Source organism: Marmota flaviventris, chromosome 18, assembly GCF_047511675.1.
Source record: "Marmota flaviventris isolate mMarFla1 chromosome 18, mMarFla1.hap1, whole genome shotgun sequence".
NCBI classification, from domain to species: domain Eukaryota; kingdom Metazoa; phylum Chordata; class Mammalia; order Rodentia; family Sciuridae; genus Marmota; species Marmota flaviventris.
Window position 1 is genome coordinate 31,398,689 of NC_092515.1, and position 22,994 is coordinate 31,421,682.

Sequence of the window (22,994 nt, forward strand, 5' to 3'; positions counted from 1 at the left end):
GGGCGAGCGGCTCTCTTCTGCCCCCCGCCTGGAATGCTCCAATGGCACGGCTTGGGGATCCCCGGCGCCTTGCCTGGGGAAGCCCAACCTCCTCGCCCCCATCTCCAAGGACAGATGTGGGCCAGTGTCACCCCAGCTGCCCCCTGCCACCTACCCTTCCTCTCACTGACCAGCTGCCCTCTGAAGATGGCTTGTGGCCCTAGCCTCCGCCGATGGCCTGCGTGGGGCCATCTTTCTGATTTCTTCATTCTGTCCTGTGCCACTAAAGCCAGGGATGTGGTCAGGACTTTGCTGGGGGTGGAGTAATGGGGGCAGATTACTGCACAGAGCTGAGCCAAGGGCACGAGAGACCCCGCTGCCCTGCGGGTGCCTGGGCTCTCTCCGCCTCCCTGGATGCACCCCTTCTCGGGCTCTGGTCTGTCACTCTCTCCCCACACTCCTGGGGGCCTTGAGAACTCCCTCTTCCCTTCCCTTCCAAAATTCCCGCAACCTCTGTCACGCAGAGCCATTTAACTTTCTTCTCACTCCAACCGGGCTCCCAGGCCCCTTAAGGAGCCCAGGCTCCCAGAAAACCATGAAATGGGTACCTCCAGGGACCTGGGAGCAACCAACTCAGGTTGGGGAATTTGTTTTTTTTCCAGTCACAGATTTGGGTCTGGGATGCTCAGCATCCTCCTGGCCTCTACGCACCAGATGCCCACGCCCATTGCCCTCCTTGGCCACTCTCCTACTGTCTTACTGACACCTTGGGGCTGAGGCGGTCACAGCAGGTTCCTCTCCTTCCCAATAGAGAACCCACCACGGGTTGGGCCCTGCAGCCAGCGATGCTAGTCACGCAAGCCCCTTGCCTCAAGCGGGTCTCCCGGAGGGAGGCCTGGCCTCCTCATTTTGGAAAGAGGAGGCCAATAGGTGCTGGAGAGGGAGAGCTCACTGTCCAGAGCCCGGAAGAGTCCTTCAGGCTGGAAGCCGTGTCTGAAGGAGCCTGACCTGGTGGCTGGGCATGGGGTGGAAGCGTCCAACCAGGGTAATGTGGTTTTGAAACAAAAAACAAACCACCCCCCCAAAAAAAAAACCCTCCCACTCTATATCTGACAACTCTCACCTAAGCTGGCCTCGTCTGCAGCCCCACACAGCCGTTTGTTATAATCTCTCTCTCTTATCTCTTCCTGGCTTCCTCTCCCATTCTCCTCCCCCAAAGGATGGGAAATCTTCAAAGAAAAAGATGTGTCACTGTAAGTCTACAGCCCAAGAAATGGGCCAGATAAATTATTAAAACACATAAAAAGAGTGAGTGGCGGGGGGCGGGAGGCCCTAGAGGACCAGTAGCCACCCCGGTTGGACGGTGAGCTGAGGGCCTCAGGGGAGTCCCTCCTCAGAGTCCTGCACAGGCTGACGTGTACCCGGACGCTGGCTTTGTTACCCCAGGGCCAGGCCTAGGGGGTGTCACAGTTCCAACAGCCAAGTCCCCGGTGTCTGCTCGGCTGGGAAGCCAGACCCCAGGTGGAGGGGCCTCTCTGTCTGGGCTGGACATTTGGGATCTACTTCCCCTAAGACTCAAGCTGGTAACTGCAGTTTTAGTTCTCGCTTTTATCTCTTTTTGAACTGTGAAAAGACATTCCCAAGGGGAAGAGGGGATACTGTTTTCTCATGAAAGAAGAAAGCCATGACCGGTTTAAGGAAGTAACCAACTTTCCGATTGCGGTGAGACGGTGCTCAGAGCTTTGCTTAGATTCTGAGGCGCCCCGAACCCGTGGGGGTGGGGCTGCAGGAGACAGCCACCCCAAGTGAACTCCCTTTCCTTCAGGGGGCGTCTGCAGGAAGCACCCACTCTCGGCCGGTACCCCCAAGCCCCTGCCCTGCCTACTGTCTTACTGACCTCTGTTCCTTCATTTCCCTGCGGCTCCTGGGTTCTCGCTTGCCCATTTCTGACTTCTGGGGCCAGACGAGTCCTTGTGGTGGCGTTGTGCTGGGCACTCGGGATGTTCAGCAGCACCCTGGCCCTCTACCCACCAGATGCCCACGCACATTGCCAAATGCCCCAGTGGGGGTGGGGTGGGGCAAACTGCCTTCCAACTCACCTCACTATGGACCCATTTACTACCTCCCTTCCACCCAGCAGAGGGCAATTGTCCATTTTATTCACTAATATGTCTTTGAAGTGCCTAAAGCTATGCTTGCCACAGAGCTAGCTGGTGCTTAATATTTCTTTACAGATGGAGAACTCTCTCTCTAATGGTGAGCCACTAGGTTTGAAATGTTGTTGGGACAACCTGATAGAGTGAAATGAGCATGATTAATGGAAATCAACAGACTTGGGTTGAGTTCCTAACTGGGTCATTGATTAGCTGTGTGACCTTGGGCAAGTAACATCACACCTCTGAGCCTATTAGGCTCCCTCCTTCCTATAAGTCTGTATCAGAGTGACTGTGCTATATGTGGCATAGGAAAGTGGCATATAGGAAGTACAGGATAAAGAACTGCAATATGTGACAATAGGAATGTTTGGGTCATCCCAGCACTCCTCAAATGAAAATACTCTGCCAACAGCATTAATGTACTTGCTTATAAGATAAGGCTTCATTTTGTGCAAACAGTGTGCATAAAAGGAAGACAATATTGCTGTTTGAAGAGGTTTACGACTCTGGAGGACATGAAGTTCCCAATGTCCTTTTGAGACACAAATGCTCAGAGCTGTGCTGCCCAAGACAGTAGCCACTCCCCACATGCCAAGGATCACCTGCAACGTGGCCAGTCTGGGTTGAGCTGTGTTTTGAGTGTCACCTAAACACTGAATTTTAAAGATGGTGCAAAATCAAGAATGAAACGTCTTATTATGTTGAAATTATATTTTGGATATATTGGGTCATATAAAACATTAATTTCATCTGTGTCTTTTAACTTTTTAAAAACTGCTAGGAAATTGGAAAGTACCAACGTGCACGTTACATTTCTGTGGGATGGAGGCAAAAGAACAGAATTGAGTCTCCATTTTACAGACCATAAAACTGAGGCTCTCACAGAGAACTCAGGCAGGACTGGGTTGGAGGAGTCTTTTCCCACGCCCAGGTTGCCTGACATCAGGGGGAGAGCTTAACACAGATCCACGGTGTCCTTAGCAGAGCAGGCGTTCTGAGCGCCACAAAGGTGGGGTGGAACCCCTTGATGTCGCCCTCACCTCCGCAGAGACCTCCCCAGACAAAACAAATAAGCCTTTGGGTCTGACGAACTGCAGCGGGGAGCGGAAACCAGGAAAGATCAAAGACCCAGCGGTTTACCCCCTTCCGGGCGGCGTAGCTTGGCAGCGCGCCCCGAACCCCGGCGGGCACCCACGGGCCCTGGACCAGGAGATTCGAGGGGCTGGCTGACAGCTCGGGGCTTCTGTACACTTGTCGCCGCTAAGCGTCAGCTGGATACCCACCTCAGGGCGCAGTGGGGGCCTCTCCTAGACTCCCGACTGAAACAACTCAGGAGTCGGAGGAGGGACTTGGGAGGGAAACGCACCAACGTCTGCTACAGAAGGCAGATGGTGGGAAGAGGCCGCGCAGCAGGAGCGCAGGGGACGCTGGCACCAGAGCAGCTGAGGTCTCCACGCCTGACCTCAGTTTCCCCACCTGCAAATCGGAGCCCCCCTCCCTGATCGCTTAGAGGAAATACCGAGGGGAGGAAAGACACGGTACCGTTAGCGGGGGGAGAGAATGTTCTACTGAGGGCAGCACCCCAAAAGGGTGTCGGTCCCCAAACGCCTCCCGATCACAGTCTCCGCACGGGTCCCCAGCCCCGAGACCCTGGCTGAAGATCGCCGGGGCCACCAGGGCTCGCTGGGCCCCTCCCGCCCGCGCCGCGCCCCGCCCCCGGCCCGCCGGCCCCGCCCTCGCCGCGGCCCGCCTCGCCTTTGATGCGCCGCGCCTGGCCAATGGGCGCGCGGGGAGGCGCGGGGCCGCGGCGGCGGGCTGGGGGCTCGGCGCGCCCGGGCGTCAGTCGGGCCGCGGCGACGGCGGCAGGAGCGCGTCCCGGCGCCGCCTCGGGCTGCGATCGGCTCTGGGGCTGCTCCGGGAGAAGGGGAGCGAGGCGAGGCGCAGGGCCCGCGGGCCGCGCGCATGGCTTAGGGGCGCCCCCGCCTGCCGCGCCCCCAGCATGGGGAAACTTCACTCCAAGCCGGGTCAGTGTCCCCGCCCGCGCGCCGGCCCCCTGGCCCCGGCGTCCTCACCACCGCGGTTGCTAACTCTCTCCCTCTCCTTTCTTTCCGGCTCCCGCCGCCGCCGCCGCCGCCGCCGCCGCCGCCGCGCGCGATGTGCCTGCAGCCGCCGTGTGCAAGCGCAGGGAGAGCCCGGAAGGTAGGGGCGCGCGGGGCACCGACCCGGGGGATGGAAGGGGGAAGCACCGCGGACGGCTGCCAAATGGCCCAGCCCGCTGGATTTCATTACCAGGGCCACCCCAACCCCCAACGCCAGCGACCAGTCCCCCCAAACCGCTCCTAGAGCCGTCTTCGGGCCCCCACCTCTGTCCCGCCTACTCCCTCCCTGCGGTCCTGCTCTCCCACTTCTGACCCTAAAGCCCCACCCCTCCTGCGTCCCCGCCCTCTGGGCTCACAGCGCCCCTTCTTCAGACCCCCAAGTGCTCTAGCCCAAGATCCTGTCGCCCTCTTTCTGGCCCCCAGCCCCTTTCCCCGAGATCTTGGCTTCTGCGTCCACTGCTCCCGCTCTCCTGACCCTCAGCCCACTGCTGTCCTGGCCTCCTGATCCCCAACCCCCTCTTCCCCGGGTTCTGCCTTCCCTTGCCCCGGTTTGGATCCTTGCTCTTGGGGTTTTGCTGAACCTGGTTCTCCTGATCCCCTGCGTGTTTCTTGGATCTTGCCCAAGCTCTTGAACCCCCAGCGGACCCCTCGGTACCTTTACTCTCTGCCGCGCCCACTCCTCCTACTCTCGGGGAACTTTCCCGCCGGTGGGGGGCCCAGACTCAGAGGCTTCGTGTCATCCCTGTCCCAGGTGACAGCTTCGCCGTGAGCGCTGCCTGGGCTCGGAAGGGCATCGAGGAGTGGATCGGGAGGCAGCGCTGCCCAGGTGGTGTCTCAGGACCCCGACAGCTGCGGTTGGCGGGCACCGTTGGTCGAGGCACCCGGGTACGGTCCCCACCCTGTCCTATCCCCTCACCCCTTTCAGCCTCAGAGATGGGTCTTCACCCATCCCCACTTTTAGCACCCTCCTGGCACGGTGTCCAGGTCTGAAAATCCTGTCTCTGCAGTCCCCTGCCCCAGCAGCACAGCCCTGTGCCCCATGCTATGGGGAACCTGAGAGGTCTGATGGGCCAGTCTCCTGCCCAGTTGGGGGCAGAGGGCTGCCAGGAGGCAGGTCCCGGGTGAGGAGGTGGTATAGGTCTAGTGGATTGGAAAGCTGGTCTGTGCTAGTGGGGTTTGGGGGCCTGCTTTGACTTCTACCTGGTTTCTGTGACCAGCATTCACAGGGGCGTTGCAAGTGGGCCTAGGGGGAGGGGAGGCATTGGGACTCTCTGGCTGGAGGGCAGGGCTGTGCTGGCCCAGGGTCTTATGGCCACTTCCGAATGTGTCTTAGTGTCTGTGGCATTCATTAGTGCCATCTGCCATCTGAGTGGAGAGCTTGGGGACCAGTGGGACCCAGCGTCACCCTTAGTGAGGCTCACAGGGCGGGAAAGGCCTCACTCACTCTGCTGTAGCCTGGCACGCCCCCGTGCCTGCCCCCGGTGGGTCCAGGAGGTCGGAGTTGTTCCTGGAGGAGCAGTGATTGTGACAGGGGAATGAGTGAGTGCAGCCACAGCTCCTGGCCTGGGACTGGTGTTCACAGATGTCGTGTGAGCTCCAGAACTCTGCACGGGGCTTTCAGATGGTCTGCGTGGAACTCTCGCAAGCAGAGGATCAAAGGATGAATCAACTTTTTGATGTGACATTTAATTTTTTTTTTTTTAAACTTGGAGGGGAACAGACTGAGTCTCGGGTCTGGTTAGTTCTTTGGTCTTGCCCATGGCTGGGGAGAGGCTGGTGGAGTCTTCAGATGCGTGTGCATTTGGGTGGTGGGACCTGGCAGTTAGATTGCAGGGGCTGATGTTGGGGGGGGGGGCTGTGCATGCATGAAGTAGCCTCTGCTGGTGGAGGAGTTCTCCCCCCTCCCTGCTGCTTAGCTGGGGGCTTTCTCTCCTCCGTTTCTCCTCATCTGTTGACTGGGTTGGAATTGGAGCTGCTAGCCCCTAGCAGAGGTCAAAACTTGGTGGGTGGGGGGCACTGCAGTCGGCCCTTGAACAACACAACTACAAACTGCTTTTTCTCCCACCATTTCTAGCGTTTGATCTACTTTTTAAATTTAAAGGCCAATGAAAACGATCCAGTTGAGCCATATGAACAAATGTATTTGCAGCCTAAGACAGAGGCCAACTGAGTGGATTTCCATTAATCAAGTTTTGGGTTTTTTTTTTTTTCAGCCTGTTTATTTTTACAAACTATTCCTGCAGAATGACATTTATTTGCAGTCCCTTTTTTTTTTCCCCTTCTTAACTGCCAGGCAGCTCTTGCTCCATGCTAGAGGGGAAACTTGAAATACAGCGAGGGCTTACTTCAATTGACTTTTATCTTCAAAGCCATAACAAATGTTACCCGCATGTTTTTGGTGGGTCTCCTTGGCATCCAGTCCGGGAGGATGAGAGGGAGGAGGAAAGAAGGAGAGGAAAACAAAAGTCTGTCGTTTTTAATTAAATAGTAGTGTTCCCAGCAAGAGGAATGCAAGCCAGTAAAGTTGCCATTGGGGGAAATGAGGGAGGGCCGGGAGGGGGCCCCAGCTTAAGTTTGTGGCTTTGGTGAAGTCACGGAATTTTGTTGCCTGGTTTCTTCCCCCCAGCTGAGGACAGTAGGGGATGCTGCTTGCTCCCCTCCCTTCGTCCCTCGCCCCCCATCTCAGAGAAATGCTGTGGGGTCATTAATATTTGTTCAAAGTGCTTTTAAAGATGTGCGGCATAGAGCCATCAGTGGGACATGTGGCGGGTGGGCTCAGCCGCTGGAGATGTTAAGGGGGGGGCGCAGACTCCCTGGGAGTTGTTCTTAGTGACTGGGATTTGGATTTCTGGGTTCTCACCTGCCTTGGTCCAAGATGGCCCAGCTTCTGAATCTGCAGAGGTGGGGTTGGTGAGTCCCTGTGGGAGATGGTCAGGGCACAGTCCAAGGTGTGGAGCAGCCGTGTGTGTGTGTGTGTGTGTGTGTGTGTGTGTGTATGTGTGTGTGAGGTGTCTGACATAATTTCAGGTGGCACCTGAGGGCGTGTTTTTAGTCTTAATAGTTACTCCCCCCCCTTATTTTTTTAAATCAGAAAAGATAGCTAGGCCATCGAACCGTGATATCACAGGGTATTATTATTGCTTGGGATGAAGCCAAGTTAAAAGCGGTAGTCTAACTTAAAGTTGATTCAGAGAGAAATACTGAGTGCAAGTGGTCAAAATTATGAATGTGAGGATGGGATGCCCAAAGTTTGGGGAATGCTGAGATTCTGCACAGGGCACCCGGGGGCACCTCAGTCCTGCTTCATTTCTCTGTCCCCACCAGCGCGGAAGGGGTGGCTGGCAGGTTCCTCTGTGATATCACCAGGATGTAGGAGGGTGTGTGCTCCAAAGTCTGCTGGCTTCCAGGCCTGGCAGCGGTCCTCAGCCTGCCCCAGGTCTGTCTTGGGGATGACTTCTGTCTGCACTCCTTCATCTGGCATGTCACCAAAGTGGCTGGGGACACATTAGTGGCTTATCCAACTAGCATTCTTATTATTGCAATGATAGCTACTATTTATTAAGTGCCTGTGTGTGTGTCAAGCTTTGCTTACATTATCTTAATCTCCTGTAACCCTCTGGAGTTCCCAGCCAGCTGGTGTGCCCTCTCTTCTGCTGTACTTTCTAGGAGAAAGGAAGTCATGTGTGGTGAAGCCCCGTACAGAGCATCCACTGCAAGGGCGCTCATTTGACTCAGTCCTCGGAGGGGGGCTCACCCGCCAGCTGCCAGGCACCGTGAGCTGAGCCGAGCTGGTGGAGGGGCTTGCAGAAGCAGAAGGGGCCCTCGTCCTGCTTCCTCCTCCCTGATGGGGTCTGAGGAGCTTGGCCAATGTTTGGGGTGGGTCCAAGTTACATACAGGGTCCCGCTGTGTGAGGGGGTGACCACTTTGGCACTAAACTTAGCCTTCCTTCCTAAGTACAGAAATAATGAGGCCCCGCTGTGCCACAAGAGCTTGTCACCTTGTGCAAGCCATTTCGCCTTTGGATACCTTAATTAGCTCATCTGCAAAATGGGTGCAATGATATTCTCATCCCTGGCAGAGTCAGGGCAGATAACTCCTTCAAAAGTTATCTGTTTCTGTAGAGGGGAGATGGGAGCCCACAAATAGGGATTCTGGAACCAAAGTTCTGTTCCCCCGCCTTCCTGTTCTTCCACAACAGGCTCAGTTGCAGGGAAACAGATTAAGGCCTGGGTTCTGCCCTTTGCATGGGCACATGATGAGGTCCAAGGGAATATGAGCTCATAGGAGAAAAATAATGAGAAATGGGAGGCATGTAAATGCTCTGAAAGAAGAACAATAGACCGAGCCATGTACATGCCAGAGGACCCTGGGCTAAGCAGAATGAGAAAGCAGAAGAAGTAGAATCATCTCCAGGAGGTAACGGAGTGCTTTGGAACACGAAGTAGCAGCAGGCAGTTACAGAAGAAACCAATCAGAAACCCTGGGTGTGGGACCTGCAGTGGGGGGACAGCAGAGCTTCACAGGTGGATGGACTAGCAGGGCGGACGCAGGTAGGAGGCCAACTTGGAGAAACAACTTTGGTGCCTCTCTGCTGCTCACGTGGCGTGTACACACGTGCATATGTGAATGTGCACAGCCAGATTTAAAACACACCCCCCCCCACCAGCTTGACCCTTTTGTTCTTTTATAGCAGAGCTGCCTGGAGAAATAGGCCGAGAGCTGCGGGGCAGGCGGGCCCTCCTCTAGATCAAAGGCGGCTGCCAGGCGGTTTGGTAATTTGATTAGGGGGTACCTAGTGCATTTTGATATTTGGGGAAGATTAGGAGGGTGCAGGCCTGGTTGGAGCCCTGGGGGACGTGTGGGGCTGGGTGATGAGATTGGAGGCTGGCCCAGCTGCTGCCCGAATGCTGGATTCCAGGGGAATTACCCTTGAATGATACCAGTTGGCACAATTAAAAGGTCCCAAGTCCTCACCATATGGAAAGTGTTAGTCCTCCTTACGTGGTTTCAAAGCTATGTGCCGGGAGGTGGACTTGACATTTGAGGTAGAGCATAAATTAAATATTTGGTGTTTCAGAATTAAAAGATGATCTGCTCCAAGGCTTGTGGAGGACTCAGGGCGCAGCCGTTTGAGCCCCACTCGCTGGCATCTTTGAGTTCCCCCAGGGAGGGTCTCCTCTGCCCATGGACACCGAGGGCCGACTTCACAGCCCAGCCTGGGTGATGTCTGTCCCCTGTCCCCTGGGGAATGGAGAGGGGAGTCTGGGAAGACCCCGGCTGGAGGAAGAGCCAGGTGGGGCTTTGGTTTCCTATAGGCCTGGGCCCGTCAGAGCGTCTGAATGGTGGGCAGGGGCGTCCCCTTCTGCAGGCTCTCCTGCATCTCTGTGATGTGGTCTCTGGTAGGGACTCCAAGGAGTGTCTTGTCCTCCTCCGAGACTTTTCTTCTTTGAGAAGGAGGCTGGGTCCCCCTGAGCCCGGGCACGTGCGCATTTCATTTCCTGGAAGTCAGGAATGCCCCTCTGCATTCACATTTTGGAGGAAACGCAGAGAAAATCAAATCCAAGAGGCACCCACTGCGTGACCTGCCAGGACCTAGGACTTGGGGGGGGGGTTTTCCTTCCGCTCACCCAGTGGAGTCGTCAGAACGAGGAGAGAAGGTGGGGTGGTCAGGAGTGTTCCTGTTTGTGCTGAAAAGCTCAGACACACTCTCCGGGACCACACTGTCCCCTTGCCTGATTCAAACACCAAGACGAATCTGGCAGCACCAAGAGGAGTCACTGAATGAAATCTCCTCCCCACGGTATCCCTGCGCCAGCACAGAGTAGGCCCACAGACGGATGGGCGGGATGAAATCAGATGATCGGTGCCCTCGCTGCCCCCTTCCCAGCCAGCGTCTCCTCTTTGTTCCAAGTTCGTCCTATCTGGGGTGGAAGAGAAGAACCAAGCTTTTCTTTCAGGTGCTGAGCTTAGTTGATGAATGCGGGAATTGCAAATTTAAAAAATGAGTGACAATTCATTACTGATGATAATCAACTGTGGCAGGCACTGGAGATACAGTGCAGAGTAAAAGAGACAAGGAGCCCCTTGTCCTCCTGTGGCTTCCAATCTTCCAGGAGACCAAGAAGCAGCAAGTAGACAGGTGTGACTACGTGGTGGCCCGAAAGTCGTCATCGAGGGAAAAAGTGTTGGGGGAGGGGATGTGTTCCTCCTGGGAAGGGCTGCTGGAGACCCCCGCCCACTATTGTCTTTGGAAGGTGGGCTGGCTGGGTCGCTGGGACTGCATGATTGTGCAGGGACTTGTCTGTGCAGCCCTTGGGGACCGGGAGTCTTTCCTGGTCCTTATTCTTTCTGGAAGGCCTTGACCTCCAGACAGGTGTGTGGGGTAGAGGAGGGTGGGCCGGTGCACCTCCAGCTGCCGGCGCACTCCTTGAAGTTGATTCATGGGTAGCATCATGTAGGGGGACCAGGGACGTGACCCAGCTGTTTGAATGGGTGGGTGGCCCCTGGAGCCCTGTTAGAGGAGGAAGTCAGCTCTGGGGCCAAGAAGCTCAGCTTTGGTGGGCTCGGGGGACTGAGGGCTGAGATTGGCTGCTGAAAGGCACAGAGAGGTACTTCAAGGCACAAGGGACAACAGACAGTGACAGCCAACCCCAGAGGGAGCCCTAACTTGCCCAGAGCTGCGGTGAGCTGGGGGAAGAGGCTCCCTTGCCTGGGTCAGCAGAGCCGTCCAGTTGAGGGGTGGGCAAAGTGACCTCGAGGCACAAGGGCCTGTGTAGTGATGAGCCAGGGAGCCCAGAACCTTCCAGCTCACGGCCCTGCAGCTCACCGACAGGCTGTGGATGGATCCCTGCTGTGTTTTGGTTTAGAAACTTTTTGGAATTTTTAGGTCTCTAGTTGGATTCCAAAATAGGCGCTTTCTGCGGCTGCCCCCCGACTTCTCTCTCTCTCTCTCTCTCTCTCTCTCTCTCTCTCTCTCGTCTTTTTGTAGCTCCTGCCTCTCCCAGACAGTCTTCCTCTTCCTCTTGCCCTGGTTCCCCCTCCCTTCTCCTCTCTTCTCCTCTCTCCCTCTCTCCGAGGGAGAACTGAGGCAGGAGCCCAGAATACCCTGGAAGATTTGCCAGCGGGAGCTGAAGGCCTCACTTGTTGAATCTGGAAGGAGGGCTTTGATGTCACCCTGCTCCGTTTATCCTGGGAAGCTGCCTGCTTCTTTATGGCTTTAGACTCTCCGCAGGAAGAATGGCCCAGGGGCCTGGAGGAGAGGCCCGCTCACTCCCCAAAGGGCAGCCCCTGCCAAGCCCAGGTGGGGCGGGGAGCCTTCTCTAAACACGCACTTCTGGAGGCACAAGTGGTCCTGGGATAGCTCACTGGGCAAGCAGAAGGGGCTGTTTGTCCGTGTGGGCACCAGTCACGAGGCTCAGGGAGGAAAGCCTCCAGTCCGGCCACTGAAGTCGTCCTTAGCCCCAGAGCTGGGCCACGCACGAGCTCTGGCCAGCCAGCCCACTCTGCCTACCAGGGCGGATCCCTGGCGTGTTTGTCTGAGGCCTCTGAGGAATGCGTCTGGGCTTTGCTTTCCTTGCTTGGTGAGCCACATTGGCCGTGGCATATGGGTGGTCTTGTGTGTGGCTGATGCCTTTCAGAGGGCCTCAGGGTACCAGGTGGCTTCACAGTGGTGTGACATCAGCTGAAGGGCCCCTTTCCCCCTGGGCCTTGGATTCTTCAGCTGAGGAGCAAGAACAATCCTTCTAACTTCGTGACTCTCTATTGAATGCGTTCTGTCCTGTCACTCATGCAGTGTGATAGATGTCCCATGTCCCCCGTTAGGCCAGGTATACCCCTGCCCTGTCAACAGAGGGAGGCCTTGTTTTCATGGGACTTAGAATCTAGTAGGAAAAGAGAAATATTAAAGAACAAATCATACAATTGAAGTGGTGATCTGTGTCTCAAAAAAGTAGTGGGTGCTTTTCGAGGGGCCAGACCTCATCTGGGGCGTGGTTATTCATTTCACAAATAGACGTTTGCCTTCTGTTTGCCAAGTGCTGTGCACAGGATGTTGGGGGAATTATAAGGAATAGGACGTAATTTCTGCCTCGCAGAACTTAGTTTTAGTGGAACTAAACTCTTATCATTGCCTCTAATCTCTTTTTCTTCTCCTATTGCATGGGTTAGAGTCTCCAGTGCTGTTCAATAACCATTAAGTACGGTGTTTGTTGTTTATATAGTCAAGAAAACATTCTTCCGCTGCTGGCTTGCAAAGATATGTAGATTCAGGAATAATCATTGTCTTTTATCAAGAACTGTTGGGACATTGATGGAACAGGTCATTCTTTGCCATTATGACGTAGGATTCATATGCCTGGTTCCCATTGCTGGATTTCCTAGTGTCCAACGTTTTTGCCCTTCTGAACTGAACCCCTCTTTGTCATGAGAGATTCCATGACGGACTGTGGCGTGGGCTGCATCCATATCCATATGTCCATGGACTCAACCAACCCAAGACGGAAGATGTTTGAAAAAAAAAATTGCATCCGTACTGAACATGGACAGACTTTTTTCCTTGCCATTATTCCCCAAACAATATAACTCGATTATTCACACAGCATTTACATTGTATCAGGGATTATATGTAAGGTAGACAGGATTTAAAGCACACAGAAGGAAAGTAAGTTTTATGCAAACACTACACCTTGTTCTATAAGGTCCTTGAGCATCTGTGGATTTTGGTATCCACGGGGCTCCTGGAACCGTCCTGTGGATACCAAGGGACGACTGTACTCTTTTTAAATGTTTGTTATGCAGGAATTTTGCTTTGGATCTGGGTATGGATATTCAGTTGGCTCATGGTTTGGGAAGAGGGATACTGAGTGAAGAAAGCGACGTTGAGGGAAGCCTAGGGTCACAAGGCTCTGGGTCTAGAACAGGCAGAGTCTAACCCTAGGGTCCGAGGTGGTCTTGGAGGAGATGGTGAAGCTGAGATCCAGAGGTGGGGGAGGGGCACTGTCTGTGTTTGGCAGGTGGAGTGGGCGCCATGTGTGGGCAGCCCTGTAGCAAGGAGGGCAGACTGAGGGGCTGACTGCGGGTCTGTTGGCTGAAGAGGGGTCATGGGTGGGCCTGGAGGCCTCCCCAGCAACATGGGGCCTTGGTCTTTGTCTAGAAGGGAGCGAGGTATGCAGCAGGCTCTGAGGGCGAGGCCAGGGGGTCGAGGTGAGCCCTGCTGCTGTTTGGGAGAGGAGGAATGTGGAGATGGGTTCTCAGTTGTAAAAATACTTGGGAGGATAAAGAGGAATCAAGTGACAGACTGTCTTCTGTGGGCTCAGCGAGATTCCAGAATGTCTGTTTTGGGCTGGCACCACACTGGCTCTCTGGAGGCCATCAGGGGACCCCAGAGGAAGAGCCAGACAGGCAGGTGGAGGGCCAGAAGAATCAGCAGAGACCCCTGGGTTAGAGAGCAGGGGCTGGGAGCCGGCCTCCGGGGCCCGGTGCTGGCATGGTGCCAGACCTCAGTGTCAGCTCGGGTGCTGGTGGGAGTGGCCACTCTGCTCCCAGAGGTGTGAGCAGGGACTGGGAGCCCTCAGGGGGTGTGGAGGCAGCAAGGCCCGAGCAACAGTGAGAGGTGGTTACTGGTCCTGGATCAGGAAGAGCCGGGGTGGGGGCTGTGACTGGTCCTTGTAGGAGCTGCTGCGGCGGCCCAGGCGACAGGGGGGCTGGGCAGAGGTCAGAGGCATGGAGGAGGAACTGGAGCCAGAGCCACGTGCAGAGGTGGTGACAGGGTGGGCAAGAGATACCCCAGCTTCTCCTCTCCCCACCTCCGTGTTCTTGCCAGGGCTTCCCGTGCGCGGAATCCAGACACTACCAGGCAAGAAAGCCGCAGGAAATGGGTGCCCAGGGATCGGCTTCCTGGGGCCCAGAGCTGTGCGGAGAAGGGGAGGGAATGGTGGGGTGCAGTGGCAATAGAAGCATCACCTCTGGGCCTCAGTGACTGCATCTGGAGAGTGGGGTGGTGGTATCACTTGCTTCCTATGGTGGCCGTGAGGTCTCCCGCTGTGAAGTGACCTGGCACACAGTCAGCGCTCAGTACCCGTTAGCTATTAAAGTTGTAAAGCCACAAGACACACCCGGGGCTGTGATGATTTGAGAGGACCTTTTTTTCTGCTTTTCATTTGGGAGGACTTTTGAAAGAAGTGACATGTGGATAGGGCTTTGAAGGATGATAAGGCAGATTAGGGACCTACAGGGACCAGAGAGGTCCTGTGAATGAATGCAGCAGGCTGGGAGGGGGGACATCTGGGAGGAGTGGGGAGTGGGGTGCCCTGGGAACACCCGCCCTGCCTCAAGGGGGCAGTGCTACTTAACCCCACCCAGCGGCTGTCAGGTGAGGATGTGGCCCTGGCATTGCGACCCTCTCTGATCATCAAGGGAATCCACCTATCTGGATTTTTATGTTGAACCTTGCTAATTTAAAAAGTTGTCAACTCATTAATTTTTTAGACAATGGGAGATCCAGAAGCTGGCTTTGACCCGTGGTGCCCTGGCTTGTGGTCGCTGGTCTGGACCTGGAAGGTTGTGATGGGGTGACGGTGGGGGTGTCACGCTCTCCCCGGGGGCTCCTGTGGATGACGCCTGTGGTGTGTTGATGAGGAGACGGGCTCGCTGAGGGCCAGCCACTGGGCCAGCCAGGGAGAGCAGGATTCAGGCTGCAGCCGAACCAAGGGTTCAGCCTCGGCAGAGGCTCGGAGCTGGGAAATGGACAGTGGGTTTCCGTGTGGAGGAGAGCAAGATGGGGGCCAGGGGCGGGGGGTGGGAACAGTGAAGGGTGGTTTGAGCTGCTTTCTGCTGAGGAGCAGCGTGTGCACAGAGAAGGGCCAGAGGGGGCTTACCGCTTGCAGCTTCAGACTTCCTGGGCCAGGCCCCAGGTGCATGTCTTCCTGTGGGGTGGACATGGGCCAAGTGGACGGAGGCCCTGGGCATCGTGGAACGGGTGGAGGATAGTGAGTTAATGAACGTGAGTTCTCTGCCGCAGCTTGGAAAACAAAGCAGATTCAACCCTCTGGCAGCTTTCTGGTAAGATCTGCTAGGGGTCACCCCCAAGGGTGCTCAGTGCATGACCCGTGGGCCAGCGAGATGCAGGGGAGGACAGTGTGGACGGAGGGGAAGGGCGGATTCCACTTTGGATTGGGGAGTGACAGTGAAGTTGTGGAGACCCCAAGAATAAATAGGGGAGAGCCCGGCGGTGACAGGTTCGGTGAAGGCCTTCTAGGTAAAGGACGTGGAGGTGCAGAGACAGGGCCGCTCCAGGGCTGCCGAGAAAGCGTCCAGCCCACGCTTGGTGTCTGTCACCTCCGAGAAGTCAGGGCAGGAATCTGGGCTCTAGCTCAGGGTAGGTGGCACCTGTTGGCCCTGAAGGCTACTGGAGCCCTACTGGCCGCCCGCCCCCCGAGACTCCAGATGCTCCCCTTTCTGGATGGGTTGGGAGGCAGGGTGAGGGCCTCTTGGTCAGAAGAACTAGTGGCACCTTGGAGCTAGTTGGTGGGCCTCCTGTGGGCTCTGAAGCCTCCTTACCCTGAATATGGATCTGTTCTCTTGGTGAGAGTGGGGCAGAGCATGAAGGACCGGTGAGAGAATGATCCTGTCTACACCTGGGCAAGGCCAGAGCCTCCCAGATGGGCTCCAGCCCAGGACAGTTTTCTAAAGTGGCTTCGTGGGCTGCTGGGCCTCCCTCAGAGCCTCCGCGGTGGGGGTTTAGGGGTGTGGGTTAGGGCTACATTGGTCACTCCACACCTGGCTTCCAGGGGGTGACTTGTTAGAGGTGGTTTTTGACCTTGAATTTGTTGTTTTACCTTTCTCTCCCCAGTGATCTAGACAGACTGCGAAAGCAAAGAGATGATTTAAGAGAACAATAATAAGCCAGGGACAAAGTTGCTGTCTCAGTGGGCGCTGGGGCCTTCTTTTTCTTGGGGCTTTTTTTTTTCTTGCTCTTTGCCCTGGGAAGTCCAAAGAAGCTCACCGGCCCGCTGGGCTCTGGGCATGCGCCTCCTTTCTGGCTGCTCTGTGGCTACAGCTCCTGGGTTTATTAACCGTTGCCTGTGCGCACAGCCCCGTGTAGAACCGTCCCCAAGATGCAGGTGGTCACAAGGTGGCCATTTGTTTGTTTGCGGAGTCTCTGCCCCTGCGTGGCCCTGAGCCCCGTGGCCAGCTTCACAGCGCCCTTGTGAGATGTTACCATCTTGCCCACAGGGACACTGAGGCTTGAAGAAGTCCACTACCTTGCCCAAGGTCACTCGACTTGGAAGTGAAATCTTGCTCCAGCAAGATCCAAATTCCACTCCATCGATTTTAGAGCCATCTGACGTTAGTGTCGATTCGCTTTTCGATTTTCATGCCATCACCCCGTTATGGCTCAGGAAATCAGCCGAGTGATGGAAAATAAAATGGAAAACAATACAAAATGAGCAGTCTGCACCCATAGTCATGGAACCGGGGCTCTGAGATGAAACTCGATTCACTGCTTCTGCGGGTGGCTCTGTGCAAGCTGAGAAGGTTGCAGCTCGGAGTGGTGGGCCTCGTCCTCCAGGGTGTCGCAGAGCCCAGCGGCTCACCACCAATTTCTTCCTCTTTCTCGGTTCTTGTGAATTCAAAGAGCAAAGTCCACAGACCAGGAGGAGTGAGTGCTAGAGTGGGATTTACTGAAGAATAGAAACAGGAGAAGAAGCTTCTAGCACAAGAGGGAACAGGACAACAGGGTTTCTCCCGAGAGTGTGCTGCTCCAGGGGCTTATATGGCACTTGGCTCATTGATATTGGTCCAAACTTAGGCCAATTAGGTACTTTGAAAAAAGTAGCAATGCTATTGGTCCAAATTTATGCTAATTAGGGTTTGGAAACATACTGACACTATGATTGGTCAGTGCTTCAGTCCAGGCTTTCATTCAGGTCTGCCCCACTTCCGTTTTCTTGCCACAGGTCAGGAAGCAGGAGGTCGAGGCCTGTTGGATGGGGTTGCGTAGAGTGGGCTTCTGCAGCAGGCGTCCATACCGTGCCCAGGCCCTGGCCGCCCAGGCCTAGCTCGCCTGGGTGGCACATTCCACGGGGCCGTGCTTGCTGCCCACGCTCCAACCCACGCACTCCGCTGTCTGCTACCACTTGTTGGCAGGGACTGGTAGAATGGGGAGATGTGTTGGTGAGAATAGATATTGTTTCGTGTTATTTTTTTATGTTGGTTTGAATGCATATACATTTAGACGTCAAACCATATACGAAAGCCCATTATAAAACGTAATTCTTACTGTAGGTCATGCTCACAGTGTTAGGAAAACACTGGTGTTTGGTCACTGGTGCAGGCTCTGAGCCCGAATGCCTCATTTCAAGCCTTAACTTTACTTCTCACTTGCTGTGTGACCTTGAACAAGTTTCCTGACCTCTCTGAGCCTCCATTTTCTTTCTTGGCTTCAGGGCCTTTGGGCTATTTTGGGGGAGGGTCAGAGTAGACCGCTGTGGGTTAGTTCTTGCTGACCTACCCTTTTGCTTTGGGGTGAAGAGAGTGAGGAGGCCCTTGGTGGCCCTCCTGGCCTCACACCTGAGAAGCTATTGTCAGAGCCTAAACAGTGGCAGCACCGTCCCAGGAGGAAGATGTGGCTGAATCTTTGGGGCCTGGGTGGCCCGAGAGTGGCCTAGCTTAGCTGTCAGGGCCTCCCCTGGCCTTTGGTTTCTTCTCTCAGATCCAGGCTAGAGAACAGGGGCGTGCTTTCTGTTTCCATGGAAAAAAGTCTGAAATGGAGCGACTGAACCATTTTATGATTTTCTTAAGATGATGCCCCTGGGTAGAACTCGGCTGGTAGCTGGCCTGTGGCTCCGGGGCCTGGTCGAGGTGGTCGGCCCCACAGCTGCACTTGGCCTCCCTCAGGGCCTGCACGGCCTCACCTCACGGCCCGTGGGCTTCCTCGGAGCACCGTGGTCTCCGATGGTCAGACTTTCATGGTGGCCACAGCTTCCCCCAGAGAGCAGGCTGCTAAAGGATTGGCCCGGGATTGACTCCACCAGATCCTCTCAGGCAGAGCAAGACCCAAGTCCAGCCCAGATCAGGGGAAGGGACCACGTAGGGGTGCTGGGAATGGGGGTTCACTTGGGGCACCGTTGTGGTCTGTCAGAGGGGGTGTTGTCGGAGAAAGGACTGGAAGGAGAGGTGGCCAGTGGGTTTGGTGGTGGTCCCAGTGGGTTCAACAGGAGCGGTCCTGGTGAGTGACAGCAGAGGTGCGACTACAGTGGGTGTGAAGGGACCAAGAAACACTGGCATGGGAACAGCAGCACAGAGTTTCAGGAGCGCTGGTGGCGGTAGTATTTTGAAGAATGAAAAATGGGTGACAGCTAAAATCTCCATGAGGGGATGCGTGGGGGCATGGCCGTTTTATGGATCTCTGCAAGGGGTCAGAGCAGGGCGCCGGGGTCTTGTGGGCATGTGGCAGGGAGGCCGGGGCACCTGCAGACGAGCAGAGCGAGTGCAGAAGCCTGCGTACCGAGGTCCACGTGTCGCAGTGTGTCCACTCTCTGTACCTGCGGCCTCTGCATCTGTGAGGCCGACCAACTCATCTAAAATAAATCAATAAACCATAGGCCCAGTGTGGTGTCGCACACCTATAATCCCAGCAGCGAGGGAGGCTGAGGCAGGAGGATTGCAAGTTCAAAGCCAGCCTCAGCAGTTTAGCAAGGCCCTAAGCAACTCAGCAAGACCCTGTCTCCAAATAAATAAATGGGGATGCGCTCACTGCTTAAGCACCCCTGCGTTCAATCCCTGGTACAAAAAAAAAAAAAAAAAGGAACCCCTACAGACGTTTTGATCTTGTCGTCACTCCCTAAACAATACAGTGCAGTGACGGTTTGCGTGTGCGAGGCATTATGTGTAGAGATGATTCAAAAGGCACCAGGTTACATGCAAATACAGTGTCATTTTATTTAAGGGTCTTGGGCATTGGTGAGTTTGGGTACCCTGGGGGGGTTCTGGAGCCGAGGGACGTCTCGGCAGGTCTGTGTCTGGGTGTTTGCAGGTGCGTGGAGAAAGATCTGTCAAAGACTGAGGAGTGCAGAATTTCCTTTTTCATATTCTCCATTTCCACATTGTTTGACTTTTGAAGAAAGGAGTAGGTGCTACGTTTTGTGTTTTTCAGAGCCGTTCTATTCACAGTGACGGCGAGAGCTGGGGAGAGAGCCACAGGTGCGGGCAGCGTGTGGGGCGGTTCACTGGGGGGTGGGGGAGAAGACAGAGGCTGGGGGGGCCGTGGGGCCTGTGGGGACGGACTCAGGCTGTGTCCCAAGGACCACCTGTTCTGACCCTCCTGGGTGTGGTTTCAGAGGTGGAGACCCCGTCTCCCGTCTTGCCACCTTCTGGATCCAGACCTCCTTGTCGGGGCTCAGCCTTGGTAACTGGACCCCGAGGGAGAGCCGGCGGAGGGTTGCGGGGGCTGGGAGGCTGGGGAAGTCTTGGCACCCTGGTCAGAATCTCAGGGACCCAGCGGGTGGCCTAGGGACAAGCTCAGTTGTCCTTCTGCCTTCCCGTGCCCTGGCAGTGTCTGCCTAAGCCTCGTGGGTGCTTGACCCTCCCTGCCAGTTATTGATAGCTGCCTGACAATATGGAGAGCCGTCTCTGTAATGGGCCACGAGGCCCCTCCTTTGAGATCTGGAGGCACGAAGGGGATCTGCGAAGAACAGAGACTGTGTGGCCCGGAGACCTCTGGTGATGGAAGTGCTCCTGGTCCGTCCCGTCCTCTCCGGGAGCCGTTAGCTGCCTGCCACTGAGCCCTGGAGGTGTGAGCACTGTGGCTGATGAACTGGGTTCTAAGAGTGTTTTATTTGAATGACTTTTCAGAGTCGATTTGAATAGTCAGCTGAAGTTGGTGGCTGCTGCATCCAACAGACAGCTGTGGACCGTGACCCTGATGCGGGCGGGGGGTCTCAGAGGAGTCTTTGCAGTAGACAGTGGTGGGAAGGGTGCTCCCCGTCCCCTCCTGGGGAGGCACGGGTTTGGCCCTTTCTTGAGACCACTTGACGCCTGTGCCTAGGAGGGAGGCAGCCCATGCCCATCTCCGCCACCGCCATCACGGCTGGGAGTGATCATGGCTTCCTCCTAGGTGGGTGGCCTGGAGCACCTTCCCCTGATGTCACAAAGTGGGGCCTCCTTAACCCTGCAGAGCCTGCTTGTGGGATTCCTGGGTGACGACTCATCCCCTGGGCTCTGGTCTGGGTGCCAGAAGGCAAAGCCCCTGCTGGGCCCGAGGCCACAGCCCTGAGGGGGATCAGCCTTTGTCCTGCCAGTGTTTATCCAGGGATTTGGGATTTGCAAAGCTTCCTCCCCGCAGCCACCTGGCCAGAATCAGGGATCCGACCCGGGAAACGGAGGCCAGGCTCAGGATCCACGGGGTGGGCAGGTTCTCTGCGACTCACCCTTGGAACCTCAGGCCCTTTGCACTGCTCAGCACTCGACAAGCTCAGAGGACATTTACCAGGAGGATGAGGCTTAGAGGGGACAGGGTTCAGGTTATGTCCCTGCAGTCCCCGCGTCGTCCCATGGGGCCGCGCGGCTGTGTGCCTTTGAAGAGAGCTTCTACTGGTTCCCCTCTGCTCTGCAGAAAGGGCCTCCTCTCGTGTTCCCTTGTGGTAGGTTAAGTCACGCACATGGTTCAAGTAATCATAATAAATGAAAAGGAAGAAAACCCAGCTCCTCGTGAAGGGTGCACCGTGCCCAGGAGCCTCCCTCCCTCCCCCTCCCGTGGCTCTTTTAGAGTCACCTGCTGAGACGGCTCCTGGGGTTCCTCTGGCCTTGCTGTGTGTACCCACTTGTCCCTGTGCAGACGGTGGCAGGCAGCCCTCTTGGCCACTGAAGCACTGGTGTTTGTAGGTTAACTGAAAAATTCCCTCAGGTGGTGTATACGGGTTCTCTAGAGGGACAGAATCCACAGGGAGTATAGTTATAAGAAGGGGCTAGTTATAACTAGTCCCCAGTGGCCGTCTGCAGGCTGGAGAGCTGGGGGAACCAGCAGCTGCACAGTCCGAGAGGCTGAAGCCCAGATCAGGAGGGACCAATGGTGCCACCCTAGTCTGAGACCCAAGGCTTCTGGGGAATCACTGGCAGAGTCTGCTCTGGAAGAGGGAAGAAGCCAGAGTCCCATATCCTCCCACGATCCCAGCAAAGAACCCCTTCAGGAAGAATGGAGCTTGCATCTGCCGCTGCTTCCTGTTCTTCCAACTTTCATTCCATCCAAGTCATCACCCTATTGGTCGGCGCTGCCCACTCTTAGGGAGGTCTCCATTTCTGTTGGCTAGCCCACATGCCAATCATTCCTAGACACACCCATGAACCCTTAATCCTCAACATCTCTTAATCCAATCAAGTGGACAGTTCAAATTGCCCATTATACAGGTGGAGAGTCCAAGACACTAGTACAGACCTGGAACATCTTCTTGTAACTTAAGCTGCGTGCCGTGCGTCTGTCCTGCACCTTACTTTTCTAGCTTACCAGTGCGTCTTGGAAAGGATTCCATGTCAGGACAGGTCATCTTTATGTCCTCCGTGGCTATTGAGCTTCCCCTTATAAGGATGGACCCTAATTTATTACACCGATCCCCCTCCTCTTGGACATTTGGGCGGCCTTTATTTGGCTTTAGGTCCGTGGCATGTGTTTCTGTAGTGGGGCCAGCCTTCCCTGTGCCCCTGACCCATTCTGCACACCTCCTGTCATTTCCAGGTGTGGGTCTGCTACTTTTCTGCCAAAGCTGGAGTTTCTCTGCTTCTCTGTGTGGACTTTGCTTTCAAGCCATCTCAGCTGTGTCATGACAGGCAAGTGATTGGCTCATGAGCCACAGCGTTGGCTTCAGGTACAGCTGGATCCAGCCATGCCCCAGCACAGTGATCTGAGTCTTCAACTCTGGTTTCTCTTGGATCAGCCTCATTCTTGGGCAGAGTCTGTCTGGGTCGTGGCAGTTTGGCTCATAGAGGTTCAGCCTTCTGTCTTCAGTTGGAAGAGAGCTTTCCAACAAAAACTCAAAACCAGGCTTCTGTTGTTTTGAAGAAGGTCACGTTCTTACTCTAGAACCAATCCCCGTGTCCCTGAAAGTCGCAGGTCACATGCTTGCTCCCTTGAATCTCTGTAAAGAGAAACGCCTCTTGGGGAGAAGGCTGTGGAATGCCCACCGGGAGACGGGAGGCCACAGCTGCGTGTGCCTGGCCCTGGGGGTGAGGCTCGTGAGGGAGGCTCCAGCCAGTGCGGCTGGAAGTGTGTGGGACTGACGCCAGGTAGAGTGGCTGGGAGGATCCAGGTCTTGCCATGAGATCTGGGAAGAGCCGGTGGTCTGCCTCCTCCTCCAGGTGGCCCACGGGGTTGCTTTCAAGCTCCCGGGCTCCCGGGGATGATTATTGGTGGGTCGTTCTTACCCAACAGGGGCCTGGGAGTGAGACCTGGGAGTTCACTGGACTTGATGGTGTTTTCCTCAGATCACTGCTGCACACCTTGAGCTCCCAGGTAAGACTCCTGCTGTTGTGTGTGGATCCAAGTGAATCTTCTCCCAATTTAAGGGGTACAGAGCTTTGGCCATGGGCTTCAGGTCTGGTTGACACTGAACTGTGTTAGAGTCGGATCTTTGGTTTCCTCACCTGTAAAATGAGGAGCTAGATCCACCCCTTGGGGTTGTTTCCAGGATTAAATGAAATAATGCACTTGGCCATTTGAGGCTTAGCTGCCGCAGGCGCTCAGCAAACACACCGGGAGCCCTGGAAGGT

At 55.6% G+C, this 22,994-nt stretch overlaps 1 protein-coding gene across 1 annotated transcript in view; it reads left to right on the forward strand.

Annotated features, from left to right (window-relative positions):
• Positions 1-4,086: 4,086 nt before the first annotated feature.
• The window catches only part of Nkd1 (NKD inhibitor of WNT signaling pathway 1), an 83,454-nt gene continuing 64,546 nt past the window's right edge, over positions 4,087-22,994 (forward strand). The window contains exons 1-3 of the mRNA XM_027939198.3: positions 4,087-4,159; positions 4,302-4,334; positions 4,986-5,119. Coding sequence (XP_027794999.2) covers positions 4,135-4,159; positions 4,302-4,334; positions 4,986-5,119 — 192 coding nt within the window. The 5' untranslated portion in view covers positions 4,087-4,134. The remainder of the gene's footprint in view (positions 4,160-4,301; positions 4,335-4,985; positions 5,120-22,994) is intronic.